Below are 16,923 nucleotides of genomic sequence, written 5' to 3' on the forward strand. Positions count from 1 at the left end.
TTGAGGTTGTTTACGCAATGTAAAGTGGGTTTTTTTGGGGTTTTTTTTACAAATAAAATCTTATTATTATTATTATTAATTTCGCCACACCTAGTGTGTGTGTGACGATCATTGGTACTTTAACTTTTTAACTTGAGCATATACAACAGGGGACCCTAACCACGGTTTTCAAGCTCTGGCCTCTCCTTGGCAACATTGCTTGGCCAAAGGCGCGTGGACTTCCTGTCCCTGGCTACTAACGTGCGCCTTGTGGGACAGATGGGTAGCCGACCCATGCTGGCAAGTGACGGCTGTACCGGACGGTATTTCCCTCTCCCACATGTGAAAGTGGAGCCTGTTTGTGGGCCGTGAATAATGGGGAGGTCAAAGGTGTTCAAGGAAGTGGAAGCAGCCCCTCAGCCAAAACGGAAAGTCGAAACATACCCTTTCAATTATTGACTGGCCGGCCAATGAGATGTTTAGCTTCGAGCTAGCATGGACGTGATCTACCTTCTTCTCCTTTCTGGAACTTCCTGTTCCGTATGAACTTCTTCTGGTTCTCGCCACAACGACATGACGAGGGGAGGATGTCCCACACCTGTTCCAACATTGGATGGAACAAGATGGCCACTGGGAAAAGGGGAGACGGCAGTGACATTTGACCCACCTCAGTGCTGGCGCCTTCCCGCATTTTGTGTGCAACATCACCCGGGGCTTTATCTTTAGTTTGTGAGTCCAACAGTGTTCCACCTTTAAAAGATTAAATGAAGATTAGGCGGTGAGAATCAGACCAGGTGAGGCACTTTGGAGGTTTTTTAAAAGTTTAAATTTAATGTTCTCTCATCTTTTCCACTGCGAAATGAAAGCATGCAGAAACCATTTTGATATTTGTTCCTTTTCAAACCCATTACTATTATATCTTGGTGTATCAAACCAAGCACTTGTTTCTACAAACATTAGTGAAAGAATGGGCCGCTCTCAGTGATTTCCAGCGTGGAACTGTCACAGGATGCCACCTGTGCAACAAATCCAGTCGTGAAATTCCCTCGCTCCTAAATATTCCAAAGTCTACTTTATTATATTTTTTAAATTCCATCTCAATTCTGTACACTGCTGCTGGAATTCTAATTTTCCTGAGGGAACTCTCCTGAAGGAATCAATAAAGTACTATCTATCCATCTATCTATCTATCTATCTATCTATCTATCTATCTATCTATATACAAACCCCGTTTCCATATGAGTTGGGAAATTGTGTTAGATGTAAATATAAACGGAATACAATGATTTGCAAATCCTTTTCAAGCCATATTCAATTGAATGCACTACAAAGACAACATATTTGATGTTCAAACTCATAAACTTTTTTTTTTTTTTTTGCAAATAATAATTAACTTAGAGTTTCATGGCTGCAACACGTGACAAAGTAGTTGGGAAAGGGCATGTTCACCACTGTGTTACATGGCCTTTCCTTTTAACAACACTCAGTAAAGTTTTGGGAACTGAGGAGACACATTTTTGAAGCTTCTCAGGTGGAATTCTTTCCCATTCTTGCTTGATGTACAGCTTAAGTTGTTCAACAGTCCGGGGGGTCTCCCTTGTGCTATTTTAGGCTTCACACATTTTCAATGGGAGACAGGTCTGGACTACAGGCAGGCCAGTCTAGTACCCGCACTCTTTTACTATGAAGCCACGTTGATGTAACACGTGGCTTGGCATTGTCTTGCTGAAATAAGCAGGGGCGTCCATGGTAACGTTGCTTGGATGGCAACATATGTTGCTCCAAAAGCTGTATGTACCTTTCAGCATTAATGGCGCCTTCACAGATGTGTAAGTTACCCATGTCTTGGGCACTAATACACCCCCATACCATCACACATGCTGCCTTTTACACTTTGCGCCTAGAACAATCCGGATGGTTCTTTTCCTCTTTGTTCCGGAGGACACGACGTCCACAGTTTCCAAAAACAATTTGAAATGTGGACTCGTCAGACCACAGAACACTTTTCCACTTTGTATCAGTCCATCTTAGATGAGCTCAGGCCCAGCGAAGCCGACGGCGTTTCTGGGTGTTGTTGATAAACGGTTTTCGCCTCGCATAGGAGGGTTTTAACTTGCACTTACAGATGTAGCGACCAACTGTAGTTACAGACAGTGGGTTTCTGAAGTGTTCCTGAGCCCATGTGGTGATATCCTTTACACACTGATGTGGCTTGTTGATGCAGTACAGCCTGAGGGATGGAAGGTCACGGGCTTAGCTGCTTACGTGCAGTGATTTCTCCACATTCTCTGAACCCTTTGATGATATTACGGAGCGTAGATGGTGAAATCCCTAAATTCCTTGCAATAGCTGGTTAAGAAATGTTGTTCTTAAACTGTTCAACAATTTGCTCAGGCATTTGTTGACAAAGTGGTGACCCTCGCCCCATCCTTGTTTGTGAATGACTGAGCATTTCAGGGAATCTACTTTTATACCCAATCATGGCACCCACCTGTTCCCAATTTGCCTGTTCACCTGTGGGATGTTCCAAATAAGTGTTTGATGAGCATTCCTCAACTTTATCAGTATTTATTGCCACCTTTCCCAACTTCTTTGTCACGTGTTGCTGCCATCAAATTCTAAAGTTAATGATTATTTGCAACAACAAAAAAAAGTTTGAGTTTAAACATCAAATATGTTGTCTTTGTAGCATATTCAACTGAATATGGCTTGAAAATGATTTGCAAATCATTGTATTCCGTTTATATTTACATCTAACACAATTTCCCAACTCATATGGTTTGTACCGTGTTAGATGTTTGTTTACTCAACTGCAGAGAGTTTAACATAAAAAGTAGAATCAGGTGTCCAAAGTGTGGCCCAGGAAACAAATATGCTCATTTTTTATTGTTCTAGAAATACACTTCCAAAAAAAAAAGAATGCAATGTAAAAAGTTTTGAAACATTCTAAAGTGCTTATTTGCATCTTGGATTGGTTGAAGTTTCTTTTTTTTCTTTTTTTTTGTACTAAATCATCACAAATCTTTTGATTTATTAGTAGGCAGCCTTGGGTGGAGAAAGTTTGGACCCTGATATAGACATTTATTCAAATGAATAATATTGCATGATATTTATTTTACACAAAAAATAATGCCCGATACAAGTAATAAACATTATATCACACAAATGTGTACAATGTCACCAGAATTGAGTTAAATAAATATAATTAACATCTATATTGTATTCCACCCTCCATCAATTAGGGTGCGGCATCTGTTATAGTTTATTTGATTTAGCGCTTGAGTGGAAATAATATAAAGACCAATCCTGATGAAGAGGCAAATTGTTTTACCTGATAATCAAGTTCTGCACTGTGATGTTTGGGAAACATGTCACTTCTCCTTCTGGAGGTCCCTGATTGTAACAAATGAGGCCAATTAGTCCATCTCTACGGGACAGCTGCAATCAGCAAGGCAGGCAATAAAATAATAATAATAATAATAAAGCAAGACTGTGTGTGAGAGGTTTGGATATGCCGTTATGTTTGCAAAACTCCAGAGAGAAGGAAAAAAAGTTGTGTGCTACAATGCAACTTATGACGTCACACTCCCAAGATGCGGTGAAAAAGTGCCCTCTAGTGGCTGTGACTTCTAATTGCACGCAGAGTCAATCACAGTCAGCTTCATTCGACACACAAAGAAGTTGACTTGTGCTCTCTTTGTACGATGTAAACCAGGGGTGCCCATTTGAAAAATTATATTACAAATAATACATAAAAAGTAGAATAAAAGAGCAAATTTAAGGAGAAAAATGTCGCCATATTGACACTAGTAACAAAAAGCTGCAATGCAGGCCTTTTTTTTTTTTACTTTAACACTGCCATTGCTCAAAAAGTGATACAAACTTATAATCAACGGGTAGATCTGAAGTTGGCATGTTCTAGAGATGTAGGCATTGACAGTAAAAGTAATATACAGTATATTGATATATGACTTATCTTCAACAATTTTACAAGTGGGGGTCTTTTGGATCCCAGTGACCTCTAGTCCTATTCTTTTTTTAAAACGTCTGTTCAAAATGTATGTTACTATAAATTATTTACTTATTTAAAGCTCCGATTTACGGAGCCCCTAAAGGGACATGGAGAAAAAAAAATTATTTTTTTAAAAACATTTTTTACATTTTTTAGACATGTATCTCGTGCACACGATAAACTTTTTCTAAAGTTATAAAAAAAAATGTTTTTTTTTTTTTTTAGACATGTATCTCGTGCGCACGATAAACTTTTTCTAAAGTTATTTTTTAAAAAAACGTATAATTTTTTTTTTTTTAGACATGTATCTCGTGCGCACGATAAACTTTTTCTAAAGTTATTTTTTTTTAAATGTATAATTTTTTTTTTTTTTAGACATGTATCTCGTGCACACGAGAAACTTTTTATAAAGTTATAAAAAAAAATTGTAATTTTTTTTTTTTTTAGACATGTATCTCGTGCGCACGATAAACTTTTTATAAAGTTATAAAAAAAAAAAGTATAATTTTTTTTTTTTAGACATGTATCTCGTGCGCACGATAAACTTTTTATAAAGTTATTTAAAAAAAATTTATAATTTTTATTTATTTTTTAGACATGTATCTCGTGCGCACGAGAAACTTTTTATAAAGTTATAAAAAAAAAATTATAATTTTTTTTTTATTTTTTTTTTAGACATGTATCTTGTGCGCACGATAAACCTTTTATAAAGTTATAAAAAAAAAATATAATTTTTTTTTTTTTTTTTAGACATGTATCTCGTGCGCACGATAAACTTTTTATAGTTATAAAAAAAATAAAAATGTATAATTTAAAAAAAAAACATTTTTAGACATGAGATACATGTCTAAAAAAATAAAAAATAAAAAATAAAAAAATAAAAATCCCCATGTCCCTTTAGGACGATTACTTCACATCAAATATAACACTTTTTTTTTTTCTTTTTTTTTACATTTCTTTGGAAAAAATTGGGCATAAAACATAAAATATAAAAACGTTATGTCAACGGATGGATCTGAAGTTTATGTATTCTAGGGATTTAGGTGTTGAAAGTTAAAATAATATATAACTTATTTTCAAAAATTTTAGGAGTGGGGGTCTTTTGGATCCCAGAGACCTTTAGTCCTATTATTTTCAATGTGTTCAAAGAATAATAATAAATCAAAATCAATGTTGCTATAAATTATTTACTTATTTAAGGCTCCAATTACTATCAAATATTCAATTTTTCTAATGACTGGTGGTTGTGATGTTCCATTGTATCTATCTAGGATGGAGAGTGGACCCCTTTTAGGGGTGTTCCACAGTAGAAAGGGAATGCATATGGCCCCATTCGTCGAGGTTTACCTGACACATGAAACGTGATGAATAAAGTGTTAAAAAAATTCTAAAAAAATAAATAAATAAAGCAATTAACAATATAAATAAAAAGTATAATTAAGAATTCAAAAACATTTGCCTTATAATTGTTTACCTACCTTTATAAAGCCAACTTATTATTTATGCCAGGGGTGTCCAAACTTTTTCCACTGAGGGCCGCGCACTGAAAAATCAAAGCACGCGGGGGCCATTTTGATATAATTTCATTTTCAAAACCTATACAATATACACTTTTTTTTTTTTTTAACCTTTGGGCCTCCCTCAAGTTAGGTCCTAGGGACCCAGAAGGGTTTCAGTCTTAAAAAAAGGTTAAAAATAAGTCATATATTATTTATTTTTTATTAAACGCTTGAATCTCTAATTTAACTTAATATTTGAAGTTCGATCAACTTCAAATATATATATATATATATATATATATATATATATATATATATATATATATATATATATATATATTACATTTTATGAGCTTTTTGTCAAAATCCTATTTTTTGAGGCAAAAATATAAAATATACAGTATTTTTCCCAAAAATATTTTCAAAGTGGAATATTTGATGTGAAGTAATTGGATCCCTAAATAGGTCAATAATTAATAGCAAAATTTATTTTTTTGATTCGAATAAAATTCTTGGGGATCCAAAAGTGCCCCACTCAAAAAGGTAATGCTTTTTTTTTTTTGCTTTTTTTTTTTTTACAATCAACACTTAAATCTCTTTAGCTTCAGATAAAATATAGTGTAATTAGTTTATTATATTCATAATAACAATCAATATAATAATTAGTATTAGTATATAATTAGTATGTATTTTTTTTAAATAATTTTCATATTTTTAATGTTTTTTTTATTTGTATTTATGTCCTTTTTGTCCTGAAATCAGTCAATAATTCATAGCAACATTGATTTTTATTCATTATTATTTTTTGATAAATTTTTTTTTTTTTTAAAGTGTTATTAGATTCAACAATGCAACTTTTTCTGATTGCGTTTCACCTATTTGCTCTTTTATTTAAAAAATGTTTTAGTATTTTTAGAATGATGTGCTGCGGGCCGGTAAACATTAGCTGCGGGCTGCAAATGGCCCCCGGGCCACACTTTGGACACCACGGATTAATGCAATTCTTTAATTTTGTTTAACCATAATGAGGTAACAGTGACCTCCTCAGGACAAAGGCGGTATTGCAGGAAGAGGATAACGCGACATCAGCGCTGCACGACGTGGACGACCGAAGAGAGGGGGAGGAATTCTCTTCAAAATAAAAGCATACCATCGCGAAAAAACGCTCCAACGCTTTCAATAACGCACCAAATTTACTAAAATCATCCTTTAAAAACATTCATATGAAATATGATTTATTTTACGCATCCCTAAATGGCACATATAAGCCGCGTAGCAATGATAAAGCTTTTACCGCGAAGGCGCAGCAAAGCCGCTGCTGGGCTAGATGGATGCAGGGATTTTCTGGATGAGTTGAGTGCAAGCAGGCAGACCAAAAACCACCATGGATTTGCCAATTAATTGTTTTTAATTGGACAAATAATCACTTTTTGGTGCGATTGCGTTGCCTTTTTTTGAGTACAGTCGCCCGCGCGTCTGCCTGTGAGCGAGCAAGCTAGCTGTCACTCAGCCAGGAGCCACATCAGCTGCAGTTAGCATTAGCAGTTAGCATTCAGGTAAGTCTCCCTCGAAGCCGCACTAGTCTTGTTATAGTGCTGACATGACGTCATTCCCAGACTCCGCATCATGGCAGAGGGCATCATGAGCAAGGCAGCCACCATGGAGATCCCCATCAACAGCAATGGAGACACCGGCACTCAAGCAGAGGATGACAGCCTGGAGCAGGTAAGTCTACTCAACTGCAGAGAGTACTGGGCGTCCAGTGGGGCTCAGGTGTTTTCTCAAAGTAGGCTGACCATATTGTGAAACCCCAAAAAGAGGACACACTTATGCGTGCCAAGTAGGGATGATGTTTGATAAGAAAGTATCGAGTTCGAGCCTATTATCGAATCCTCTTATCGAACCGATTCCTTATCGATTCTCTTATCGAGTCCAGATAGGTTGTTGTATATGGAAAAAAAACGCACAATATTTGCTTTTCCATCCATCCATCCATTTTCTACCGCTTATTCCCTTCGGGGTCGCGGGGGGCGCTGGAGCCTATCTCAGCTACAATCGGGCGGAAGGCGGGGTACACCCTGGACAAGTTGCCACCTCATCACAGGGCCAACACAGATAGACAGACAAAACAGTCTTATTCCATGATGGAATAACTCATTCCCCCTCAAAATTCTGAACACAATACCCCATAGTCAGTGTGATTTTTTTAAATTTAGCAAATGTATTCAAAATAAAAAAGTAACATTTATTGTGAAAATAAGATTTTTTTTTTTTATTTTTTTTAGAACAAATCAGTCTTATTCCAAAATTGAATAAATATTTTTTCTTCTCAAAATTCTACTCACAATCGTGGCAATGTGAAAAAAATTTTTACACATAATTTTGCATATTTTTAAAAAATAAAAATCTAGAATTTGTTTTATATTTTTTTAGAACAAAACAAAATATTGTGTGTATTCTACAAGTATTGTGTAAAAATATTTCAGGAAAAGTTTGAATTTTTTGAGAAAAAAAAGTATGCAATTTTACATGATTAAAGTCAAATATTGTGAAAAAAATATTTTTTCTTTTTTTTTTGAGAAAATAAGTTGCAATATTGTGAGGAAAAAAGTGTGCCATTTTACATGATTGAAGACAAATATATGGTGAAAAATTATATATTTTATTATATAATAAAAACTTAAAATCTAATAAATAAATAAATATTAGGGATGTCCAATAATGGCTGTTTGCCGATATTCCGATATTGTCCAACTCTTAATTACCGATACCGATATATACAGTCGTGGAATTAACACATTATTATGCCTAATTTGGACAACCAGGTATGTGAAGATAATGTCCTTTTTTTAAAAAAATCATAAAATAAGATAAATAAATTAAAAACATTTTCTTGAATAAAAAAAAAAGGAAAACAATATAAAAACTAAGGCTGTGTCACGCCAAATTTCTTCCCCCTACAAAAACATCCCCCTCCCCCCCATTTACTTCCGTGGTCATGTTTCCTCTTACGTCATTGACAGCGATCGATAGCACTTCGGCTTTGACTGCCCGTCGCTGGAAGGATACTTCGTCTGTGACAGCTGCTGGAATCTGAAGAAATCGATTATTGTTTTTTTTTTGTACAGGCGCGAAACAGGACAGTCGCGTGCCGGTTAAGGACCCCCGGCAACTTTGTGATTTTATTGGACGCAGCCCCGGAAGTAAATAGGGGGGAAGGTTTTTGTAGGGGGAAAAATTTTGGCGTGACAGCTGCAGCTAACGATTATTTTTCTATCGATTAATCTATAGTTGTTGTTTTTTTTCGATTAATCAATTAATCTATAGATTTTTTTCGATTAATCTATTTTAAAAAATTTCCTTTTACCGATTACTTTTTTATTTAAAATGAAGATGAAAAAATAAATGTAGGCCAGTTTTTTCGGCTTACGACTTACTGTGGAGCAAAGGCGGCGTCCATGACATGTCATCGGCATGCGACTGTGAATTGTTTTTGTTTGCGGATGACTCTGCCCTGCTGGTATCCGATAAGGACAAGTCACAGGTGGAGAAAATCCTCAGTGCTGAGCTCTGTAGAACTTGCACCTGGCTCGCTGACAACAAGCTATCCATACACTTGGGTAAAACAGAATCCATCCTGTTTGGGTCCCACATCAACCTTAAGAAAGTCAATGACTTCACCATAAAAGTGGGTGATATTGTTATCACCAGGAAAGATGAGGTCACCTACCTAGGTTCCATTCTAGAGGCTAACCTTTCCTGTGATAAAATGGCAACCAAGGTAATCAAAAAGGTTAACCAACGAACGAGATTTCTCTACAGAATCTCCTCTCTGGTCAACAAAAGCACCTTGAGGATTCTGGCGGGAACTCTCGTTCATCCCTTTTTCCATTACGCATGCACCTCCTGGTACCCTAGCACCTCCAAAACCCTCAAATCTAAACTCCAAACATCTCAGAACAAGCTAGTCAGGTTACTGCTAGACCTCCACCCCAGATCCCACCTCACTCCTACCCACTTCTCTAAAGTGTCCTGGCTCAAGGTGGAGGACAGAGTAAAACAACTTGCACTGAGCCTAGTCTATAAAATCCACTACACCTCCCTGATACCGAAGTACATGTCAAACTACTTCCTTAACGTAAATGACCGCCATAACCACAACACCAGGGGGAGCTCCACTAACCACGTTAAACCCAGATTCCGAACTAACAAAGGTCTTAACTCATTCTCTTTCTATGCCACATCAATGTGGAATGCACTCCCAAAAGGTGTAAAAGAAAGGGCATCTCTATCCTCCTTCAAAACCGCACTAAAAGTTCACCTCCAGGCAGCTACAACCCTAAACTAACACCCTCCCCGGATTGCTAACAATCAAATGTAAACAAATCAAATGCAGATACTTTTTCTTATGCCTTCTGATCTCTCTCTCTCTCTCTCTCTCTCTCTCTCTCGCTCTCTTTCTCTCTCTCTCTCTCTCTCTCTCTCTATGTCCACTACTTGATGTCCATATCCTAACCCCCCCCCCCCCCCTCCACACCCCTGATTGTAAATAATGTAAATAATTCAATGTGATTATCTTGTGTGATGACTGTATTATGATGATAGTATATATCTGATAGTATATATCTGTATCATGTATCAATTTAAGTGGACCCCGACTTAAACAAGTTGAAAAACTTATTCGGGTGTTACCATTTAGTGGTCAATTGTACGGAATATGTACTTCACTGTGCAACCTACTAATAAAAGTCTCAATCAATCACAAAGTACATCCCGACATGACAACAATGTCCCCACAAAGAAGGATAAAAACAACTGAAATGTCCTTGATTGCTGAAACAAAGTAGATGCGGGTAATATCGCTCAAAGGAAGACATGAAACTGCTACAGGAAAATACCAAAAAAAGAGAAAAAGCCACCAAAATATGATGATTTCTGCTGGTGGTGTGCCTCCGGATTTTTTCAACGCAAAAAATGTGCCTGGGCTCAAAAAAGGCTGAAAAACACTGGTTTAATGCATCCAGCGGGGCATCACAACAAAATTAGGCATAATAATGAGTTAATTCCACGACTCTATATATCGGTATCGGTTGATATTGGAATCTGTAATTAAGAGTTGGACAATATCGGATATGGGCAAAAAAGCCATAATCGGATATCTCTATTAAAAGGTATTCTATTATATTTGCTGACCCCCGTGTTTGGTTGTTGCTGGAGCAGGATTTACAGCAGGTGATGGTGTCTGGGCCCAACCTCAATGAAACCAACATCGTCTCAGGAGGATACGGGGGACCAGCAGGGGGCATCATTCCCACCAGCAGCATTAAAGGTATTGTTTACTGCAGCAGCACTGATCCATGGGCTCACCTGAGAGGCACATAACAAATGGAAACTTGAAGACATTTTGCATTTGCACTTGATTTCCTGCCAGCAGGCAGCTGCCGACCCATAAGCCAGCGCTTTATGTTCTATCATATTACATATTATCTCATAGGGCCTGCAATTCGTTTCAACCCTGAGTATTTGGACAGAAGACGTGGCCCTGCGCCTGCACCAGGTGCATTCTGAACACGGTTCTCACGTTAACCCCTCGCTTTTTGCACCTGTGTCCAGTTGGCCCCCCTTTATTGCTGGGAATATACAAATAACACTGACATTCATTTGTGCTGTGAAAACTTTTGTTTGTGCCGTTTTTAAATTGTTCTAAAACAAATGTTCTCACTTGTGACATCATCCAGCCCCCCCACCGTGTCAAAATCTCCCCAGACTTGTCCCATTCGTTTGTGCTACTTTTGTTTTGTCTATTATAGATGTTATGTTATTAACTATTACAGTTTTTATGTTAACGATTATAGTTTTTATCTTAACTATTATAGTTTTTGTATTACTATTATAGTTGTTATGTTATTAACTACAGTGTTTCCCATAAACTGCCAAGATACCTGTGGGGGCGTGGCTATGGGCGTGGTCACCATGACATCATCGAGTAATTTGCATAATTGACTACAATGATATGATTTTCTCTAAAAAGGCTCAAAAAATGTATACTTACTAATTAATAATAACAGTTTTGTTTTAAACGTCCATCCATCCATCCATTTTACAATATAATTACAACACTTTATGTACATATTTATATACAGATTTGAACAATAAGTTATTCACTGAAATATATTTATTAATTGTGGTTCTTACAAAAAATATATCTTATAAAATATAAAAGCTAAAATGTCTCTTAAAGCTCTGCCCCTTTAATTAGTGCATACTAAATAATTTAACTTTAGCCTACTACTACAACCATATTATTTACCAGCAACATAAAGTGAAACAGAGGCAGAGGTGTCCTGCCACAGTCAGTAACAAATAAACAGAAAACAGTAGTGGTGGTAGATAGACACAAAGCTTCATCAAACATCTGATCCACTGAACAAAGAGCTCCAAAAATCTTGATCCTACACTTCTCTTTTGTAAAGTAAATCTGAACAGCCGATATGGGCATCTACATCAACTATATGATTGGCCTGAGAAGCTTGACAGGACACCAAAAAATAAATAAAAATAAATTAATGTGTGGAAACACTGAACTATTACAGTTATGTTATTAACTATTATCGTTTTATGTTAACTATTATAGTTGTTATGTTCACTATAATCTTTTATGTTATTAACTATTATAGATTTTATGTTATTTACTATTATAGTTTTTATGGAAAGAACTATTATTGTTTTTATGTTGACTATTGTAGTTTTGTAGGTTATTAACGTGTTATTATTCATAACCAGCCCACGCACCTTGTTAAAATCTCCCCAAACTTGTCCCATTTGTGTGTGCTTTATTTTGTTGTCCAACTATTATAGTTTTTATGTTATGGGGGGCTGGTTATGAATAATAACATGTTGCTAACATAAACACTATAATAGTTAATAACAAACATTTTAATGGTTAATGACATAAAAACTATAATAGTTTATTACATAAAAAATATAATAATGAACAATATACACATGTTAATAGTTAATAACAAAAACTATAATGTTAAGAACATAAAAACTATAATAGTTGATAACAAAAACTATAATAGTTAATAACAAAAGCTATAATAGTTAATTACATAAAAACTATAATAGTGAACATAAACATGTTAATAGTTAATAACATTAACCCTGTAATAGTTAATAACAAACAACTAATAGTTAATAACATAAAAACTAACAGTTAATAGCATAGAAAACTATAATACCATACCATACCATACCATACCAACTTTATTTATAAAGCCCTTTAAAAACAACCACAGTTGAAAAACAAAGGGCTGTACACCACAAAGAAATAAAGGCAAAGGACAGACTAAAAAATAAAATTTAAAACAGAAGTAAAATACACATTAAAAAAGCAAATACAAAATTACCCTAAGAACAATTTTGTTAGATAAAAAGCAGTTAAAAAAGTTAAAAGTTAAAAACAGTTTAAAGTCTCATGCTGGGTTAAAAGCCAGTGAATAAAAATGGGTTTTAAGAAGGGTCTTAAAAATAGCCAAAGAAGGGGCCTGTCTCACATGAAGTGGAAGATCATTCCAGAGTTTTGGGCCCGCAACAGAGAAGGCTCTGTCCCCCCTGAGCTTACGCTTGGATTTGGGTACCTCCAGGATCAGCTGATCAGCTGACCTGAGGGACCGGGTGGGGGCATAGAGGTGGAGCAGCTCAGAGAGGTAAGGTGGGGCAAGACCATGTAAGGATTTAAAAACAAGTAAGATAATTTTAAAATGGACTCTAAAAGACACAGGCAGCCAGTGGAGGGAGGCTAAAACAGGAGTAATGTGCTCTCTTTTTCTTGTGTTTGTTAAAAGTCGGGCAGCTGCATTTTGGACCAGCTGCAGACGTGAGAGGGAGGACTGACTAATTCCAAAATATAAAGCGTTACAGTAATCCAGCCGAGATGTAATAAAGGCATGGATTACTGTCTCAAACTGTTGCCTAGAAAGCAGGTTTTTAACCTTAGCCAGCTGACGTAAATAAAAAAAGCTGGCTTTCACCACTGTGCCAATCTGACGGTCCAATTTAAAATCACTGTCAATACGAAAACCCAGGTTGGTGATCATGGGCTTAACGTACAAAGCCAAGGGGCCAAAGTCAACAGGGGGAAGCTCACAGGTACCACTAGGTCCAAACACTATTACTTCTGTCTTCTTTTCATTGAAGTTTAAGAAGTTTAGGGCCATCCAGGCCTTGATGTCATCAAGACAAGCAAGTAATGGCTGTATTGAAGAGGCATGATTTTTCTTTAACGGAAAATAAATTTGTGTGTCATCAGCGTAACAATGAAAACAAATACCATGCTTTCTTAGGATTGAGCCCAGGGGAAGTAAATAAATAGAAAAGAGCAGTGGTCCTAAAACTGAGCCCTGTGGGACCCCACATGTTAAGGGAGCAACAGAAGATTCAGAACCAGCAACATTTACAGAGAAGGTCCTGTTAGTCAAATATGACTTCAGCCAACTCAGGGCAGTACCACAGATGCCCACTTGATGTTGTAGGCGGCTAATTAAAATATTATGGTCCACCGTATCAAATGCTGCTGTTAGATCGAGTAAAACTAAAATCACATGATCACCTAAGTCTGTTGCTCGAAAGATGTCATTAAAAACCCTTACTAATGCTGACTCGGTACTATGGAGGGGTTTAAACCCAGACTGAAAGACTTCTAAAATATCAGAGTCATAATAGTTAATAACATAAAAACTATAATAGTTGATAACATAAAACTAAAAGTTAATTACATAAAACTATAAAAATTAGTAAACATAAAAATATAATATTTGATAGCATAAAAACTATAGTAGTTAATTAAGTAAAAACTAATAGTTAACAACATAAATACTATAATAGTTAACATAAAACTATAATAGTTAATAACATAAACACTATAATAGTTAATATACAAACTATAATAATAACAAAATCTATAATAGTTAATCATGTAAAAACTAATAGTTAACATATAAACTATAATAGTTAATAACATACAAGCTATAATAGTTAACATAAAAACTATAATAGTTAATAACATAAAAACTAATAGTTAATAACATAAAAACCATAATAGTTAATAACATAAAAACTATAATAATTAATAACATGAAAACTAGCATAGTTAATAATATAAAAAACTATTATAGTTAATAACCTAAAAACTATAATAGTTAATAACAATATAATAATAACAAAATCTATAATAGTTAATCATGTAAAAACTAATAGTTAACATATAAACTACAATAGTTAATAACATACAAGCTATAATAGTTAACATAAAAACTATAATAGTTAATAACATAAAAACTATAACAATTAACATAATAATCTATCATAGTTAATAACATAAAAACTATAATAGTTACTAATATAAAAACTATAATAGTTAATAACATAAAAACTAATAGTTAATAACAAAAACTATAATAGTTAATAACATAAAAACTATAATAGTTAACATAAAAACTAATAGTTAATAACATAAAAACCATAATAGTTAATAACATAAAAACTATAATAATTAATAACATGAAAACTATCATAGTTAATAATATAAAAAACTATTATAGTTAATAACCTAAAAACTATAATAGTTAATAACCTAAAAACTATAATAGTTAACATAAAAAGTATAATAGTTACTTATATAAAAACTATAATAGTTAATAGCAAAAACTATAATAGTTAATAACATAAAAATTATAATAACATAACAACTATAATAATAACATAACTATAATTGTTAATAATATAAAAACTATAATAGTTATTAACAAAAACTATAATAGTTAATAACATAAAAACTATAATAATAACATAAAAACTATAATAGTTAATAACATAAAAACTATAATAGTTAATAACATAAAAACTATAATAGTTAACATAAAAACTATAATAGTTAATAATATAACAACTCTAATAGTTAATAATATAAAAACTATAATAGTGCATAACATAAAAACTATAATAGTTAATAACATAAAAACTATAATAGTTAATAACATAAAAACTATAATAGTTAATAACATAAAAACTATAATAGTTAATAATATAACAACTCTAATAGTTAATAATATAAAAACTATAATAGTGCATAACATAAAAACTATAATAGTGCATAACATAAAAACTATAATAGTTCATAACATAAAAACTATAATAGTTCATAACATAAAAACTATAATAGTTAATAATGGCACAAAGGAAAATGTTTCGGGCATAAAAGTAGCACCAAGTATTGTCCGTGTTATTTGAATATTTGAATATTAATAAAGGGGAAGACATGACACAGGTAGTTTGTCATTGGTTTCTCATGGTTTCAGTCCCGCTTGGACTCAGGACTAAGGACTTGATTGCAGCCTTGCTTGCACGCCTTAAACTCCCGCTTTTTGCAGCCTGAAAGGCAGAAAGAAGGATGCACTAACAAGCTGCTGTTATCTGTTTGATGTAAACACCTTTGTGTCATGAAGAATGAAGTGTGCATGATAACTCCTGAGTGCCATGTAAGCATGTGGGCCATACTAATTCATCATACTTGGCTCCTCCCACTCTCATCCTCACCCCCATCACACATTCCAGACATTCGCACCAAATCACGGGCCGCCAACTTGCAAAGCAGCTCAGGTATGTTTCATCATCATCATCATCATCATCATCATCATCATGTCCGCCCTCACCTCATTTCATCATAAACAAACAGTTGCTCTTCTTTTGCAAGGCGGCGCAAACAACAACGCCTGCGGTGCAAGTGAGGAAGTGTCCCGGGGTGTGGCCGTGGAGAAACTGGACAGTGTGAAGAAATGGGGCATCAACACGTATAAGGTAATAGCAAACACCACACCAGGAAATGCCTCACCTCCAATTGCCATACCAATATTTTGGTACCGGTACCAAAATGTATTTGCATACTTTTTGATACTTTTCTAAATAAAGGGAATCACAAAACATTATTGGCTTTATTTTAACAACAAATCTTAGGGTACATGAAACATATGTTTCTTATTGCAGTTAAGTCCTTAAATAAAATAGTCAACATACTAGACAACTTGTCTTTTAGTAGTAAGTAAACAAACAAAGACTCCTAATTAGTCTGCTGACGTATGCAGTAACATATTGTGTCATTTATCATTCTGTTATTTTGTCTACATTATGAGGGACAAACTGTAAAAATTGATTATTAATAGAGATGTCCGATAATGGCTTTTTTGCCGATATTCCGATATTGTCCAACTCTTAATTACCGATTCCGATATCAAGCGATACCGATATATACAGTGGTGGAATGAACACATTATTATGCCTAATTTTTGTTGTGATGCCCCGCTGGATGCATTAAACAATGTAACAAGGTTTTCCAAAATAAATCAACTCAAGTTATGGAAAAAAAATGCCAACATG

General features: G+C 34.6%; 1 protein-coding gene across 6 annotated transcripts in view; it reads left to right on the forward strand.

Moving 5' to 3' along the window:
• Nucleotides 1–707: 707 nt before the first annotated feature.
• Nucleotides 708–16,923, forward strand: part of LOC133658649 (arfaptin-2-like) — a 28,464-nt gene continuing 12,248 nt past the window's right edge. The window contains exons 1-7 of one of the 6 annotated variants that reach the window (XM_062060899.1): nt 6,830–6,842; nt 6,955–7,046; nt 7,107–7,215; nt 10,711–10,819; nt 10,985–11,047; nt 16,105–16,149; nt 16,244–16,347. In XM_062060899.1, the coding sequence (XP_061916883.1) occupies nt 7,117–7,215; nt 10,711–10,819; nt 10,985–11,047; nt 16,105–16,149; nt 16,244–16,347 (420 nt within the window). In that variant the 5' untranslated portion in view covers nt 6,830–6,842; nt 6,955–7,046; nt 7,107–7,116. Of the gene's footprint in view, nt 774–6,818; nt 7,047–7,106; nt 7,216–10,710; nt 10,820–10,984; nt 11,048–16,104; nt 16,150–16,243; nt 16,348–16,923 lie in introns of those variants that run through there. The other 5 variants (XM_062060900.1, XM_062060898.1, XM_062060901.1 and 2 more) reach the window with 5 other exon arrangements.

This window comes from Entelurus aequoreus, linkage group LG10 (assembly GCF_033978785.1).
Source record: "Entelurus aequoreus isolate RoL-2023_Sb linkage group LG10, RoL_Eaeq_v1.1, whole genome shotgun sequence".
NCBI classification, from domain to species: domain Eukaryota; kingdom Metazoa; phylum Chordata; class Actinopteri; order Syngnathiformes; family Syngnathidae; genus Entelurus; species Entelurus aequoreus.